This window comes from Schistocerca americana, chromosome X, assembly GCF_021461395.2.
Source record: "Schistocerca americana isolate TAMUIC-IGC-003095 chromosome X, iqSchAmer2.1, whole genome shotgun sequence".
Lineage (NCBI taxonomy): Eukaryota > Metazoa > Arthropoda > Insecta > Orthoptera > Acrididae > Schistocerca > Schistocerca americana.
In genome coordinates, this window is record NC_060130.1 from 1,004,003,134 (window position 1) to 1,004,016,646 (window position 13,513).

Here is a 13,513-nt window from a genome sequence, read left to right on the forward strand (position 1 = left end):
GACCAGGATCCAGTTTTCCTGTCATCTACATACATACATACATACATACATAGAAAGAAGGATCCTTTATTGTATGATTATATGTCAGCGGAACAAACACTGATAGCAGTTACTTCTGTAAAATATCTGGGAGTATGCGTGCGGAACGATTTGAAGTGGAATGATCATATAAAATTAATTGTTGGTAAGGCGGGTACCAGGTCGAGATTCATTGGGAGAGTCCTTAGAAAATGTAGTCCATCAACAAAGGAGGTGGCTTACAAAACACTCGTTCGACTTATACTTGAGTATTGCTCGTCAGTGTGGGATCCGTACCAGATCGGGTTGACGGAGGAGATAGAGAAGATCCAAAGAAGAGCGGCGTGTTTCGTCACAGGGTTATTTGGTAACCATGATAGCGTTACGGAGATGTTTCACAAACTCAAGTGGCAGACTCTGCAAGAGAGGCGCTCTGCATCGCGGTGTAGCTTGCTCGCCAGGTTTCGAGAGGGTGCGTTTCTGGATGAGGTATCGAATATATTGCTTCCCCCTACTTATACCTCCCGAGGAGATCACAAATGTAAAATTAGAGAGATTCGAGCGTGTACGGAGGCTTTCAGACAGTCGTTCTTCCTGCGAACCATACGCGACTGGAACAGGAAAGGGAGGTAATGACAGTGGCACGTAAAGTGCCCTCCGCCACACACCGTTGGGTGGCTTGCGGAGTATAAATGTAGATGTAGATGTAGTCCAACCAATAAGGTCACAAGCTCAGGAGAGGCTGGTTAACAAAGGCACTAATGTCAATCATCTGCTGCCATAGCTCATTAATACCAAATTTCACTGCACTTTCCTAATGGATGCATTTGTCGTACATCTCACTTTGATTGCTGTGGTTATTTCATACAGTGTTGCTTCTCTGTTAGCACTGGCAGCTCCATGCAAACACCACTGCTCTGTCATTAAGTGAAGGCCGTCAGCCATTGCATTGTCCATGGTGAGAGGTAATGCTGGATATTTGGTATTCTCAACACACTCTAGACACTGTGGATTTCAGAATATTGAATTCCATAACGATTTCCAAAATGAGATATCCCATGTGTCTAGCTCCAACTATCATTCCACATTCAAAGTATGTTAATTTCCTTCATGAGGCCATAATTACATCAGAAACATTTTCACATGAATCATCTGAGTACAAATGACAGCTCCACCAATGCACTGCCATTTCATATCTTGTGTACCTGATACCACAGCCATTGTGTGTATGTGCATATTGCTGTCCCAAGACTTTTTCACCTCAATGCAATTCTCCCTTTGAAGCTCTCAACAAACTCTAGTTCTTTCTTCTTATTGGGGTCCCATCTCCTTAATTTAATTCCATTTAACAATTTCTTCAGTTTTGATTTGCACTTCACAACCAATAAATTATGACCAGAGTCCACATCATCCCCTGGGGATGTCTTACAGTTTAAAATCTGGTTCCAAAGTCTCTGTCTTACCAGTATATAATCAGTCTGAAACCTTCCAGTGTTTCCAGGTGTCTACAATATACATTATCTTCTTTCGTGATTCTTAAAGCAAATGTCAACAGTGATTAAACTGTGCTCTGTGCAAAATTTTATTAGGTGGCCCCCTCTTTCATTCATCTGGGTAGTCTCACCATTATATTAATAATTCTGTTGAAGGAGCTGTCATGGCTGTCATTTGAACTGATTTGGGGAAACAATGATAAAGCTAAAGTAGGACAGCCAAATGAGGATTTTAACCCTGTTCCTCCTAAATATGAGACCAACACTTTATACACTGAGCAACTTCATTCTACAACACACCACACCATACTCAAATTGTGATATATTCTCCACTTTCTGTGTCTTTCAGATGTTGTTTATAATTAATGATACAGTCTTTCAGCTCATTGACAAAGACTAGGTTGACAACTCTCACCATTCATCATTTGAAAAGGTTGTTGCAGGAATCTGTCCGCTGGCTGATGGCACAAGGAAGAATGAAGGAAGCTGGAGACATTGTGAAGGCTGCAGCAAAAACTAATGGTGTTATTTTATCTGAAGGTGCACTCAAGAAATTTGATGTTGCTCAAAAGCCACAGCGTAAAGAGGTGATTTTCTCATCATTCTCATTATGTGCATGTGGTTCTCTGACTGCAAGAGTTGAAATTTTGCTGAATATCTTTGCTGCTTCACTCAAGAATGTTGTGGAATATAAACAGTAATTACTTCTATCATGATGGCAAATTAATGTGTGTTACTGAATGACTGTAATCTGATAACAATTTTTCGAGGTATGGTATCGCAGATAGAAGTAAATACTTCGAAGCTGGTGTGATCAGGGAAACCACATGCACTCGTATCCATGTTAATGCAAACATTTGCTATATTGTCTGGTTAAAAGTGTTCACATATGCTTGTTGCAGAAGGTGAAGGTGATGGACAAATACATGTTTGCTGTGAAGAGAGAGAACTTCCGTCGACACCTTCCCTACAGACAGCTGTGTTACAGGTCTTCCGATCACATGTACTTCTCCCCAGGCTTCTCAACTGCTGTTACTGCTGGTTTGTTTTCCTAACCCAGCTGTAAATATTCGTGTCCTTTTATAATTTGAATGTTTCTTAATTTAGTCAATCTCTTAATTAAAGTGAATAACAACCATTACTTCACTTGATTTCCTCGCTTCATTCATTTCATGTTGTATATTTTTGCACCTCACTGTCAGCAACATCATACAGACAATGAAATTTAATGTTGACTATTTCTACTATGTTAATATTCTTGAGACTAAAAGAGTGATTAATGCATTTAATTTCCCTTGTCTATTAATTTTTCAGGATTACAAATACTTTTGTCTATACTGGTCTGTCTTTGAACTCGGTGTCATTGGCTGGAAATAAATATGAGAATTTTGTGCTGTCAAGCCTTGTGGAGCAGCCTGCTTGCATCCTGACATACTTTATGATGGATAGTATAGGCCGTAAAGCAACACTCTGCAGTACTCTTGTATTCAGTGGAACAGCTTGTTTTGCTTGCTTGTTAGTGCCAAATGGTGAGTCCTGAACATAAGTTTATACATACAGATTTTACAGCTCTTTTTTAACCTTTGCCAATTTAACAGATGAAAAATAATGCTAGATAAAAACATAAAACTGGCTTTTTATATTTTTGTAAAAAGAAGTATGAGATCCTCAGAATGTTTATGATCAGTTTTAACTGGGCAGAAGTGTTAAAATATAGATAAAAACCACACTAGGATAAAGACCTCTGAATCTTACTGTTTTGAAAGCATAGTCTCATTCTACTGTAACTAGTGAAGACGAAAAATGAGGAGATAGGTCTAGATGACAAAGGGCATGTAGGTCAGCCAGAGCTTGATAGATCATTGCAGGTAAATAGGTGGGTGGGTGAGAAAGTAGATAGGTTGTGGGAGGTTAGTTACTGGCTGAGAGGTAGAGGCATCATGTGCACTGGATATGAATGTGGCACATGTGACCTCATTCCAGTTGCAAGCAAGTGGAGTTGTGCGCAGAAGAACTGTGACATGTAGGCATAGATTGGGAGGAGATAAAACAGAGGAAGTTGGAGAGAGTGTCAGTCACTGTCATTACAATTGCAGTGCTTATCTTTCTGTCTCAAAATATCACTATCCTCAATTTTGTTTATCATGTTGAATTTATGTGCAATTAAGTATTTCTTTGAGTTAAAGTTATCAGAAGTGGTCATGTGTCCATTTATAATTGTCATTTTCACCTGGATATCATATTATTATGCTGACATTTTCATTACACACTCTTAATGAAACCTGATTTGTCAGTTTAGTTCAGTTAATAAAATAAATGTATGCTGCAGTGTTTTAAGATGAGAGCATGAAGGATTGATATCGCTCACAGAAAACAAATAAAAATCAAATCTGTAATTGGCTATTCCAGACACATTTCAGCAAAGACAGTTTCTTTGTTTATTTAGAAATTTAAATGGCAGTATGAAGCTGAGTGTCAAATAGTTGAAAACACACACACACACACACACACACACACACACACACACTTGAGAACTGCCATTCTTTCTCAAACATACTAAATAGTCTATCCAAAGACTTAATGATTGATTTCTCCCTTGCTCCTCATTGTAGTTTCCACCTGCTTCTCCAGTATTAGTTTGAGAGTTAAGGCAGTGAGATGAGAAAGTGCAGCAGTAGGCCATGGACAAAGTACAATAGCATATTTTGCTCTTCCTCCTCATTTTTAAAAGCTGCCACATTATTCATATGATATCTCTAATTGTGTGCTAAATGTTGGCAATACAGCTATATACATTGAATAATCCTAATTGATGCTGTTTCCATCTTGTTCCTACATTATTCTGAAGACTTGAAAATAATTTCATTTACTGTCACACAAGTATTACGTTCTGGAAACACTCTGTACACGTGAACTATCTGACAGTGTATTGTGGTGCACAACCAGTGTGAAATTAGATTTATATTTTGCAACTGGCTGGATGAGACAGCGTACAAGTTGGAGGGAAGCAAAGGCATACAAACTCGATTAGGACTATGTCTGGCACTATGCATAATCAAACCAACTTTCTGGTTGATGTTGTTTTATTTGTGTGTGTAGAGATGGTCTGAGCAATTTATTTTTAGACTTACTGCTATAAGTAATTTTGTCTTTCTTCTATTTTAACATGATTATAAACTGTTCTTGAATTTCCTGATGCTAAAAGTGCATTTTGCCAGGAATTTTGAGTATTCTTGGCCTCTAGGCTGTCTGCTTGCAGTAAATGTTTTGACCATCCAGTTTTATCTGCTGCAGGCTTTCTTTCTTGCCTTCATATTGCAAATTATTACATAAAGTGTGGTTAATATGTGACAAAGTAATTAATCATAAATTTCAATTCAGTCACTGAAAAGAGTTAACTCTTTATGTTTCAGATCTGACTTGGGTTACAACAATGCTGTTTATGATGGCAAAGTTTGCCATAACTGTGTCATTCTGTGCACTTTATTCCTTCACAGCTGAAATATTTCCAACTCAACTACGGAACTCTTTACTTGGTACATGTTCTATGATTGGTCGTCTTGGGTCACTAGCAGCAACACAGACTTCAACACTGGTAAGAAATATAGTCAGTTCTCTTCCGTTCATTTTCCTGTTTCTGCAGTAAAATATTTAATAAATAAAGTCCATGTTTCTACTAGAAAAAAAAACTTAGCAGATAATAACTTTGATGTCAACAAGAAATTAAACTCTAAACTTCTGTCTTCCTCTCACTATATTGTATGTACATTTTTCTTTGTATCTCTGAAACTTAAAAAAAGAGCAGAATGGAATACAGCTAATGGAAGGAATAAAGATAACAACTCACCTTAAGTTTAGGCATTGGATGGTTGACAGACATGTTAACAAGCTTGAAATTGTTGCTCTACTTGTAACTGTTAGGGAATGTCCTTCCTCAGAGTTAGATACGTGTACAAGTAGGAAGGTGGCTGAGGGAAGTATTCTGCACTAAGGGGGGGGGGGGGGATACTTTACAAATGTTGCTGGATTTTTCCCTCTATGTGCTGTCATCTCAACACTAGGAAGACAATAAGTTGCTGCACATGCATGACAGAGTTGTTACTTGGTTAATTTCCATCATTCCAATGTAAATGCTATGCACCCAGTAAGCAAAGTACTACAGCTTTTGAAGAAAATACATTTGTCTGCCACTATGACAGAATCTTCGCAGACACCAGCAAATAGAAAACATTTGGAAATTAATGGACGAACCAAGACAACAGTGCTAAGAAAAAAAATGGTTCAAATGGCTCTGAGCACTATGGGACTTAACATCTTAGGATCAGTGCTAAGATAAAATTTTAACAGCAGCTCATATGAGCAAAAATTGGAGATGACAAACTGTAATGAAGTGTACATGTACCACTATTTTACCTGTGCTCATATCAATTCAATGGGGCTGTAATGGCCATTGTACAGTAGTAATCTAGTAACATGGTGCCCACATAGTTTTGTTATTTTGTCTATTTCACAAGGACAGTTGGCAAGTTTGTGGATATTGACAGCAGCAACTTTAGTCATGTCTGACAAGATGTGGTAGATCTCACTGCATGGTAACCAGTTAATAATATGAGGTTTCCAGGGTGCATTGCAGGAGCTTTGTTGGTTTCTACTAAGTGAATGCTAGCTTGTCCATCACAGTAGTCAAACTTGGGGAGGTATGGTTATAATTGGTTAAAAAAAAATTCACAACTGTGCACATCTTATTACAATAGTTATCTCACAAGCTTACTGTGAGGACACACCCCAAACCCCTCTTAAAATTTTCAGACTGCCAAGCCTATCATTTATTTTTATCACACTGATCATGTATGGTTCTGGCTGACATATATTTTGGCAGTGTAAGACCCAAGATGTTTCACTGTCTCAAATCTCTTGCATTATTTTTTGTAGGTGCAAGATCACTCCTCTCTGTAAGTAATTTTCTTGAATCAATCATCTCAAGATGATTGAAGCAATTAGCCTCTAATATTTGTAACGTCTTGCATTGACTGCCATTAGTAACCACAGCCTCTTCCAAATGCAGAACTAAGATTTATGCAGTTATGTATTCGGCTTTAGAATTGATATCAAATATTGTGCATTGGAAAATGTTTTAGTAAAATTGACTAAGTTGACCACTTTCCCCTTACAATTTCATCACTTTTGTGGTGTTTTAAAAAATCTTTTCCACTAGCTTTAATAATACGTGTTCCATTAGGTGGATATCTACTGCACGGTTTTCGGTCCTATACCACACACTTTATTTGCTCTCACTTGACAGTTGGCAGTGATGGGGCAGGTATCACATGGGAATGCATCATGTGCTTGTGACACTTTATTCAAGAAATTATGCACATAGAACTTTATGTTGCTACTGATTATGGATTGAAGGAGGCTAAACACTGAGGTCATCAGTCTCCTATTAACCTCCCACCCACAGGATGGAATCAGTGTACACCATGTGGCATCTGGAGTAAATTCTACGAGCAAGATTTCAAAATATCTGCATAATGTGTATCTGAGGTGGGACATGGATGACAGTCTGGTATTCATCTAATGGAATGTAGGAAAACACCTGAATCCACATGCAGGTTGCTCTGCACACTGGTCCTTGTTGTTAATTTGCTGGACAGATCTGAACCTGTGCCATTGTGCCTCCCTGTCCTGCAAGAGGGTGCTTTATGAACGTGGCAATCCAGGTGTGTATACCATTGTAGTTCTAGCTTGCTTGCATAGCACTTGGCTTTTTTCCTTTCTCATTACCCATGATGAACACAATAATGGTAGGCTTCATTTGGGTGCAGAACAGACTGAAATGCAGAACAATATTGGCAGTAGCATCACATGGTGTACTGTCAGCTGCTACTGTGCACCTCTCCACCACCTACCTTCTTAACTGTACAGGATTCTAACACAAACCTGGTACCAATATCTTTTCCCTCCTTCCCTGATCCATTTATGAATGGCATTAAGTGAGAACGACTATCACTAGTGCTCTATATGAGCTTTATTTTTGCTGATTTTCTGATTGTGATCTTTTTCCAAGGTTTGTGTAGAATGAGGTAATATGTTGCCAAACACATCATGGAACATACTCAGAATTTCAATAATAAACCTGTCCACAATGCACAACACTTCCCTTGTAAGCATTTGACACTGGAGCTTGTTGACTTCTGTAACACTCTCAAACCAAGTAAATAATCTCGCATTGAAATATGCTTCTCTTCATTGGATCTTCTTGAGCTTTTCTATTAGTCCAACATGGTAAAGATTCCAGACTGCTGAATAAAACTTGAGAATCAGCTGGAAGAGCATTTTAGAAGGCATTTTTTTCCCAGATGAATTACAGTTCCTCAAAATTCTTCCAAGGAATCTCTGCCTGGCATGTGGTTTTCCTACCACTTTAGGTCTCTTCAGTTGATTACTCCTATGTATTAGATTAGATATTCTTTTCATTCCATGAGATCTGTAATGAGGAGATCCTCCAAAATGAAGAACATGTCAGAAAACAAAAATACACAATAAATATTTACAATGTAGAGCAGATATTCTAATGTACCTTCCAAAGATCTCAAATGAAATAATCCTTATGGATTTGGAGCACATAGAAAAATCTAACACATTTTTATTCAAAAGATAACAACAAACTTGTTACAAAGCATATAAATGTCCTATACACTGAAGTACATATGATAATTCTTTTACCATTGTAGCCATGCATCATCAAATAGGAAAAGACATTTATTTACAATAATTTCATCACTGCATTGAATCTATACAGAAGTCAGACTCTAAAAAGTGCTCACATTGTGATATTACGTATTAGTAGCACATATGCATCAGTTGGTTCTGCCAAGAAATTCATCAATGGAGTGAAAGGAGTTGGCCACCAATAAATGCTCCTCTTCAACTGAACTTTAACAGTCATTAAATTTTTTATGGCTGCTGGCAAGTTGTTGAAAATCTGTGTTCCAAAATAATAGATGCATTTCTGGAGTGATATTAGTGACTTTAAATCTTTGTGAATATTATTCTTATCCCTAGTACTGATTCCATGAACTGAGCTGTTGATTTGAAAGAGAGATGTGTTCTGAATGACATATTTCATTGAGGAATAAATATATAGGAATTAGTAGTTAGTATCCCTAGTTTCCTAAACAGGTCTCTGCAGGACATTCTTGGGCTCACATCACACACAATTCTTATTACATGTGTAAGAACTCAGAAAAATTGGGCTTGGCTTCGAGATACCCTGAAAAATCATCCTGTGTGATAATATGGAATGAAAGTAAGCAAAGTGTGCTAGCTTTTTATTTTTATATCACATATGTCCACTGCAAATAGAAGTTTGTTCATCCCAGTGGAATTTGTTTTGAAGGTGTATTTACAAGATTGTAACACTTTCAACTTCTTATATCTGGTTGTCATCATATTTTAGACACATACTGGTGGAAATCCTCTAACTAATTTTGAACTTCATATATTGTGTTTTTTCAAAGTTTAGTGACAAAGAATTAGCTAGGAATCATATATTTACCTACATGAAAATTTCATTAGAGGATCTTTCTAAGATTATACTCAGTTTTCTGTTCATTACAATGTTTTTCTCATTTGCAAACTGATGAAGCTTTACTGATGAAAGGTCATTGATACACACAAGAAAAAATAATGGCTCTAAAATGGAATCTTGTGGGACATCACATGTAATAAGTTACCAGTTGGATGGTGCCTGATAGCTTAATACAATCACCTTTCTATTGACATCACTTGTTTTCTGTCAGATGTATAGGATTTCAACCATTTTGCAGAATTTCCTGTTTCATCTTAATATTTTAGCTTACTTGAAAAACTATTGTGGTTTACCTAGTCAGATACCTCTTACAGATCACAAAATATGCCTGAGCTTGTAATTTACTGTCTAATGAATTAATTAAATTCTATCTCTATGTTTATATAGCCTTCTCAATACTGGAATGCTTTAGAAATTCAAGCTGTGACTTTAACAGTATATTATTTATTGTCAGATGGTGAAGAAGTTGGTTGTACATTACCTTCTCAAAAATTTTCAAATATGTTGGAAAAATTAAATTGATTGGAAATGCTATGGTATTCCTTCATCACCTTTCTTAAACTAAGGTTTAACTTCAGCATATCTCAAGTATTCAGGAAATGTTCCAAAATTATTTATTGCACAGATAATTTAATATGTTACTAAACTCAGAAGCACACTCTTCAGTTAATTTTGTTGATATTTTATTATAACCACTAGGAGTATTTTATTTTTAAAGATTTTGTAGTGAACATTACTTCTACTGGAATAGTGATGAGCATATTCATGTTACTGAAGTTGTTTTGTACTGACTGGTCTGAGATATTCCATTGTGGCATTTACTGAGCCATACAACCACATAGTTTCAGTAACAATTATGAAATGCTTGTTAAAAAGTTTTGCAATACTTCACACATCTGTTACCAATGTCTCATTTACTCTTAATGCTATCTGCTCTTACTCACATCTGATTCTGCCAGTCTCCTCCTACACTGTTTCCCACACCGTCTTTATTTTGTTATCTGGTGTGGTTATATTTTCCTTATAATGCATTTGCTTTGATGTCCATATTATTCTCATTAATATTTTACAGTATGTCTTATAATGATCTATAGCTGTTGGTGACTGACAGATATAGTTCTTTTGTTGTACAAGATACCTTGTTTAATCTGGGTTAGTTTTGGGAGAAAACAGTTTCAAAATAAGGTAAAGACATAATTAATAAACATGTATTTTTCATTTGTACTGTGAGAACTGTATACATCGCTCTGATTCACATTGTTGAGGAGTATTCTAAAACAATCACTTTTTTTCTTACTGACTACCCTATTTAATTCAGTTTTAGTACATTTTGTATCTGGTCCAGTATTAACATTTAACAAATGGAACAGCATATCATGGTTTACAAAGACACTGACTACTGGTTTTGTAGTATAATGTTGTTCATTAGATCTTCCTATAAAGATATTATCAATAGCTGTTTTTGAACAGTTGGTTACCCTGCTTTGAAATTTACAGCAAAAATTAGGTTGAATGATAGTGTTGCCGACAGCAATAAATTTTTACTTGAAGAGTTTTTAAGATAAACTATATTATAATTATGACAAACCACTATTTCTTTGTTTCTTGCTGTTGTATAGGCCAATAAAGCTTCCAGGTTATTTATGAACAGATTAAAATTACCTACAGGAGGTCAGTACACACTTACTATTATGAATGATTTATTATGAAATTCTTCTGTCACACTTGCTTCCATATGCTGCTCTTGACAAAATGTATGAATGTCTATGTTCTTAAGTTTATGCCAATTCCTGATTAATGTGGTGACAACCCCTCCTTTCTCCATTTCTGCTCTACAAAAGGGAGATGCTAACGTAAATCCTGTAACACTAAATACATCTCTACCAGCTGTCACATGATGATCAGATAAGTACATTCTATCAATGGAGTTTGATGACTCTTCTTCAACAATGCAGATAAGTAGTTAGCAGTGTTCAATATTGTAGTTCACCAATTTTATTTCTTGTCCTCAAACACTTTGATGAAATAAAGATACAACAATAGTTTAATTGAACAGTAGTGCATCTCTTAACCCTTTTAAGTGGAATATGTTAGATTTATTTACATTTAAGATGAACTGCCATTCTGTGCACTAAGCATCAATCCTCTGTACGTATTCCTGCATTTCACTACAGTTTCTGGCATTGCAACCTTCGTATACAGAACAGCATTATCCACAAATAGTCTTACCTAGCCACCACTGTTATCCTCTAGATCATAACAGTGTTGATACAAAGTTAACACTCTTGTTATTGTAATAATTATTTCCATTGCTGCTGCTGCTGCTACAAACATTGCTGAAATCCTTACATTAAATGTATAACATAATGAAAATTTCTAAAAGGAATCCTCATTATATGCAAGAGAAGATATTACCGTAACCCATTCAGGTAAAGCAAATGAATATATGCATAACAAGATAAACGTAGTATACTTATACAATTTAAGTTTTGTTTTGAAAACTGTGGTGTGTGTGTGTGTGTGTGTGTGTGTGTGTGTGTGTGTGTGTAGACTATTTTTGTCTATTTATACATCTATTCATTTATTTTATGTAAATAAATTTGGACCTTACTATCTTCTCTTGCATCTAACCAGGCATCCTTTTAGAAATTTTCATTACTTACACAGTTCATGTAAGGGTTTCAGCTGTGTTTGAGATAAAAGCAACCTCAACAACAACAACAGCAATAATAATAATAATAATAATAATAATAATAATAATACAGCAGTAACAGTGAAATAATTACTACAGTATTGTCAGACCTCTCAGTGAAATCAGCACATTTCTCAGTATATAACTTTGGTATTGACTGAGCATAATTTTGTACTAGCAAATTATGGCAGCTGTAATGGAAGGATCAAATTGCATTAAAATGGGAAAGACCAATTAAGACCAAGCACAGGAAATAGAAGATAAAAACACTTCAGGAATGTGGAGCTGTTGAGAGAGATGTTGCCAGCTGGACAGAGATTTTGAAGCTACTTCAGTGATATTCTACATAATTTGAAAAACAGACTGACAAAGCTTTTAAATCTCATGAGACCTTCCTTTTTGAATTTTAGAATTCACATCTGCTAATTTTCTTCCTATGATTTTACAACATAGCAATATATTTCTACATTGACACTATACAGTATGTGACAGGGTGTACATAATGTACAAGAATTATTCTACCCTCTTTATAATCGACTAGTGGCTGGTATAAGGGAAGAAAGACTCTCAATCTCTCTTCATAAGCCTAATTTCTCTAATTTTACCACTGTGGTGATTATGTGAGATGTTAGTTGGAGGAAATGCTAGTTCCTTGATTCATTTTGGAACATGAGCTCTTGGAATATTGCAACTAAGGTTCTCTGCCATGTAAAACATCTTTCTTGTAGCACCTGCAACTGCAGTTTCTTGGCATGTTTATGATACTCTCAACTTGATAACATGAACCTATGGTGAAGTGCACATGTTTTCCTTAATTATTATCTGTCTGTTCTGTTTGTTCAACTCTGTAAAGACTCCAGGCCATTAAACAATTAATCGAAGTAGTGTTTTATAAGTGACCTTTTTTCAGTAAATATGAGTCCAACATCTATTTTCCATATAGTTAGATTTATGATTGTTTCATCTGAAATCATTCTCAAAAAAACTGTTCTAAGTACCTAACAGACTTGAAGATTGTGATTGATTCCAGTGAGGTATCACTAATCACATTTTCAAATAACATCATATCTTTTTGTCTATTTATGTGCATTGCATAATGTTTATTTGTGTTGAATGTCTGCTGTCAGTCTTTGAAACTGACACTGATCATTTCTGCCTTTTCTGAGAATTTCCCTATAATCTCATCATCTTTGACACAACTGTCTCACCTGTGCAAAGACTTCCTACCTAACTAGCCTTGTGCAACATTTACTTAAGGTGATGCCTTCTCATTAAGAAAAATGTTCTGAGATCTGTCTTCTAGAAAGTCTTTATCATATTGCATACCAGTGTCTGTGTGGATATTCTGCATGCAAGTATTTTATTTACTAATCAACTGAGGAGAAGTTTATTCAAAGATTTCTGGAAAGTAATGCCAGAACTAGATAATCCATATCAAGTCTGTTTAGAAAATAACTTTATTTTTTAAAAGTTTATTGTTATTTTGTTAGATTATTGGTTCTTTTCCCCTTCAAATTACTCCCCTTTCCTATTCACACACTTTTCCCAGTGGTGTTTCCATTTTGCAAAGAAGTCCTGAATAGTTTCATTTGAGCTGCCCTTTAAGGTCTGCGACAAATTTGTTTCAGTGTCATCAGTACTCTGAAAATGGCATTCTATCAGCACTGATTTTAATTTTGGAAATAAGAAGAAATTGCTAGGAACTAAGTCGCATGAGTA

The 13,513-nt window shown here is 35.9% G+C and overlaps 1 protein-coding gene across 1 annotated transcript in view; it reads left to right on the forward strand.

Annotated features, from left to right (window-relative positions):
* The window catches only part of LOC124555205 (organic cation transporter protein-like), a 543,400-nt gene that overhangs the window by 490,922 nt on the left and 38,965 nt on the right, over positions 1 to 13,513 (forward strand). The window contains exons 8-11 of the mRNA XM_047129052.1: positions 1,945 to 2,098; positions 2,392 to 2,552; positions 2,826 to 3,040; positions 4,925 to 5,106. Coding sequence (XP_046985008.1) covers positions 1,945 to 2,098; positions 2,392 to 2,552; positions 2,826 to 3,040; positions 4,925 to 5,106 — 712 coding nt within the window. The remainder of the gene's footprint in view (positions 1 to 1,944; positions 2,099 to 2,391; positions 2,553 to 2,825; positions 3,041 to 4,924; positions 5,107 to 13,513) is intronic.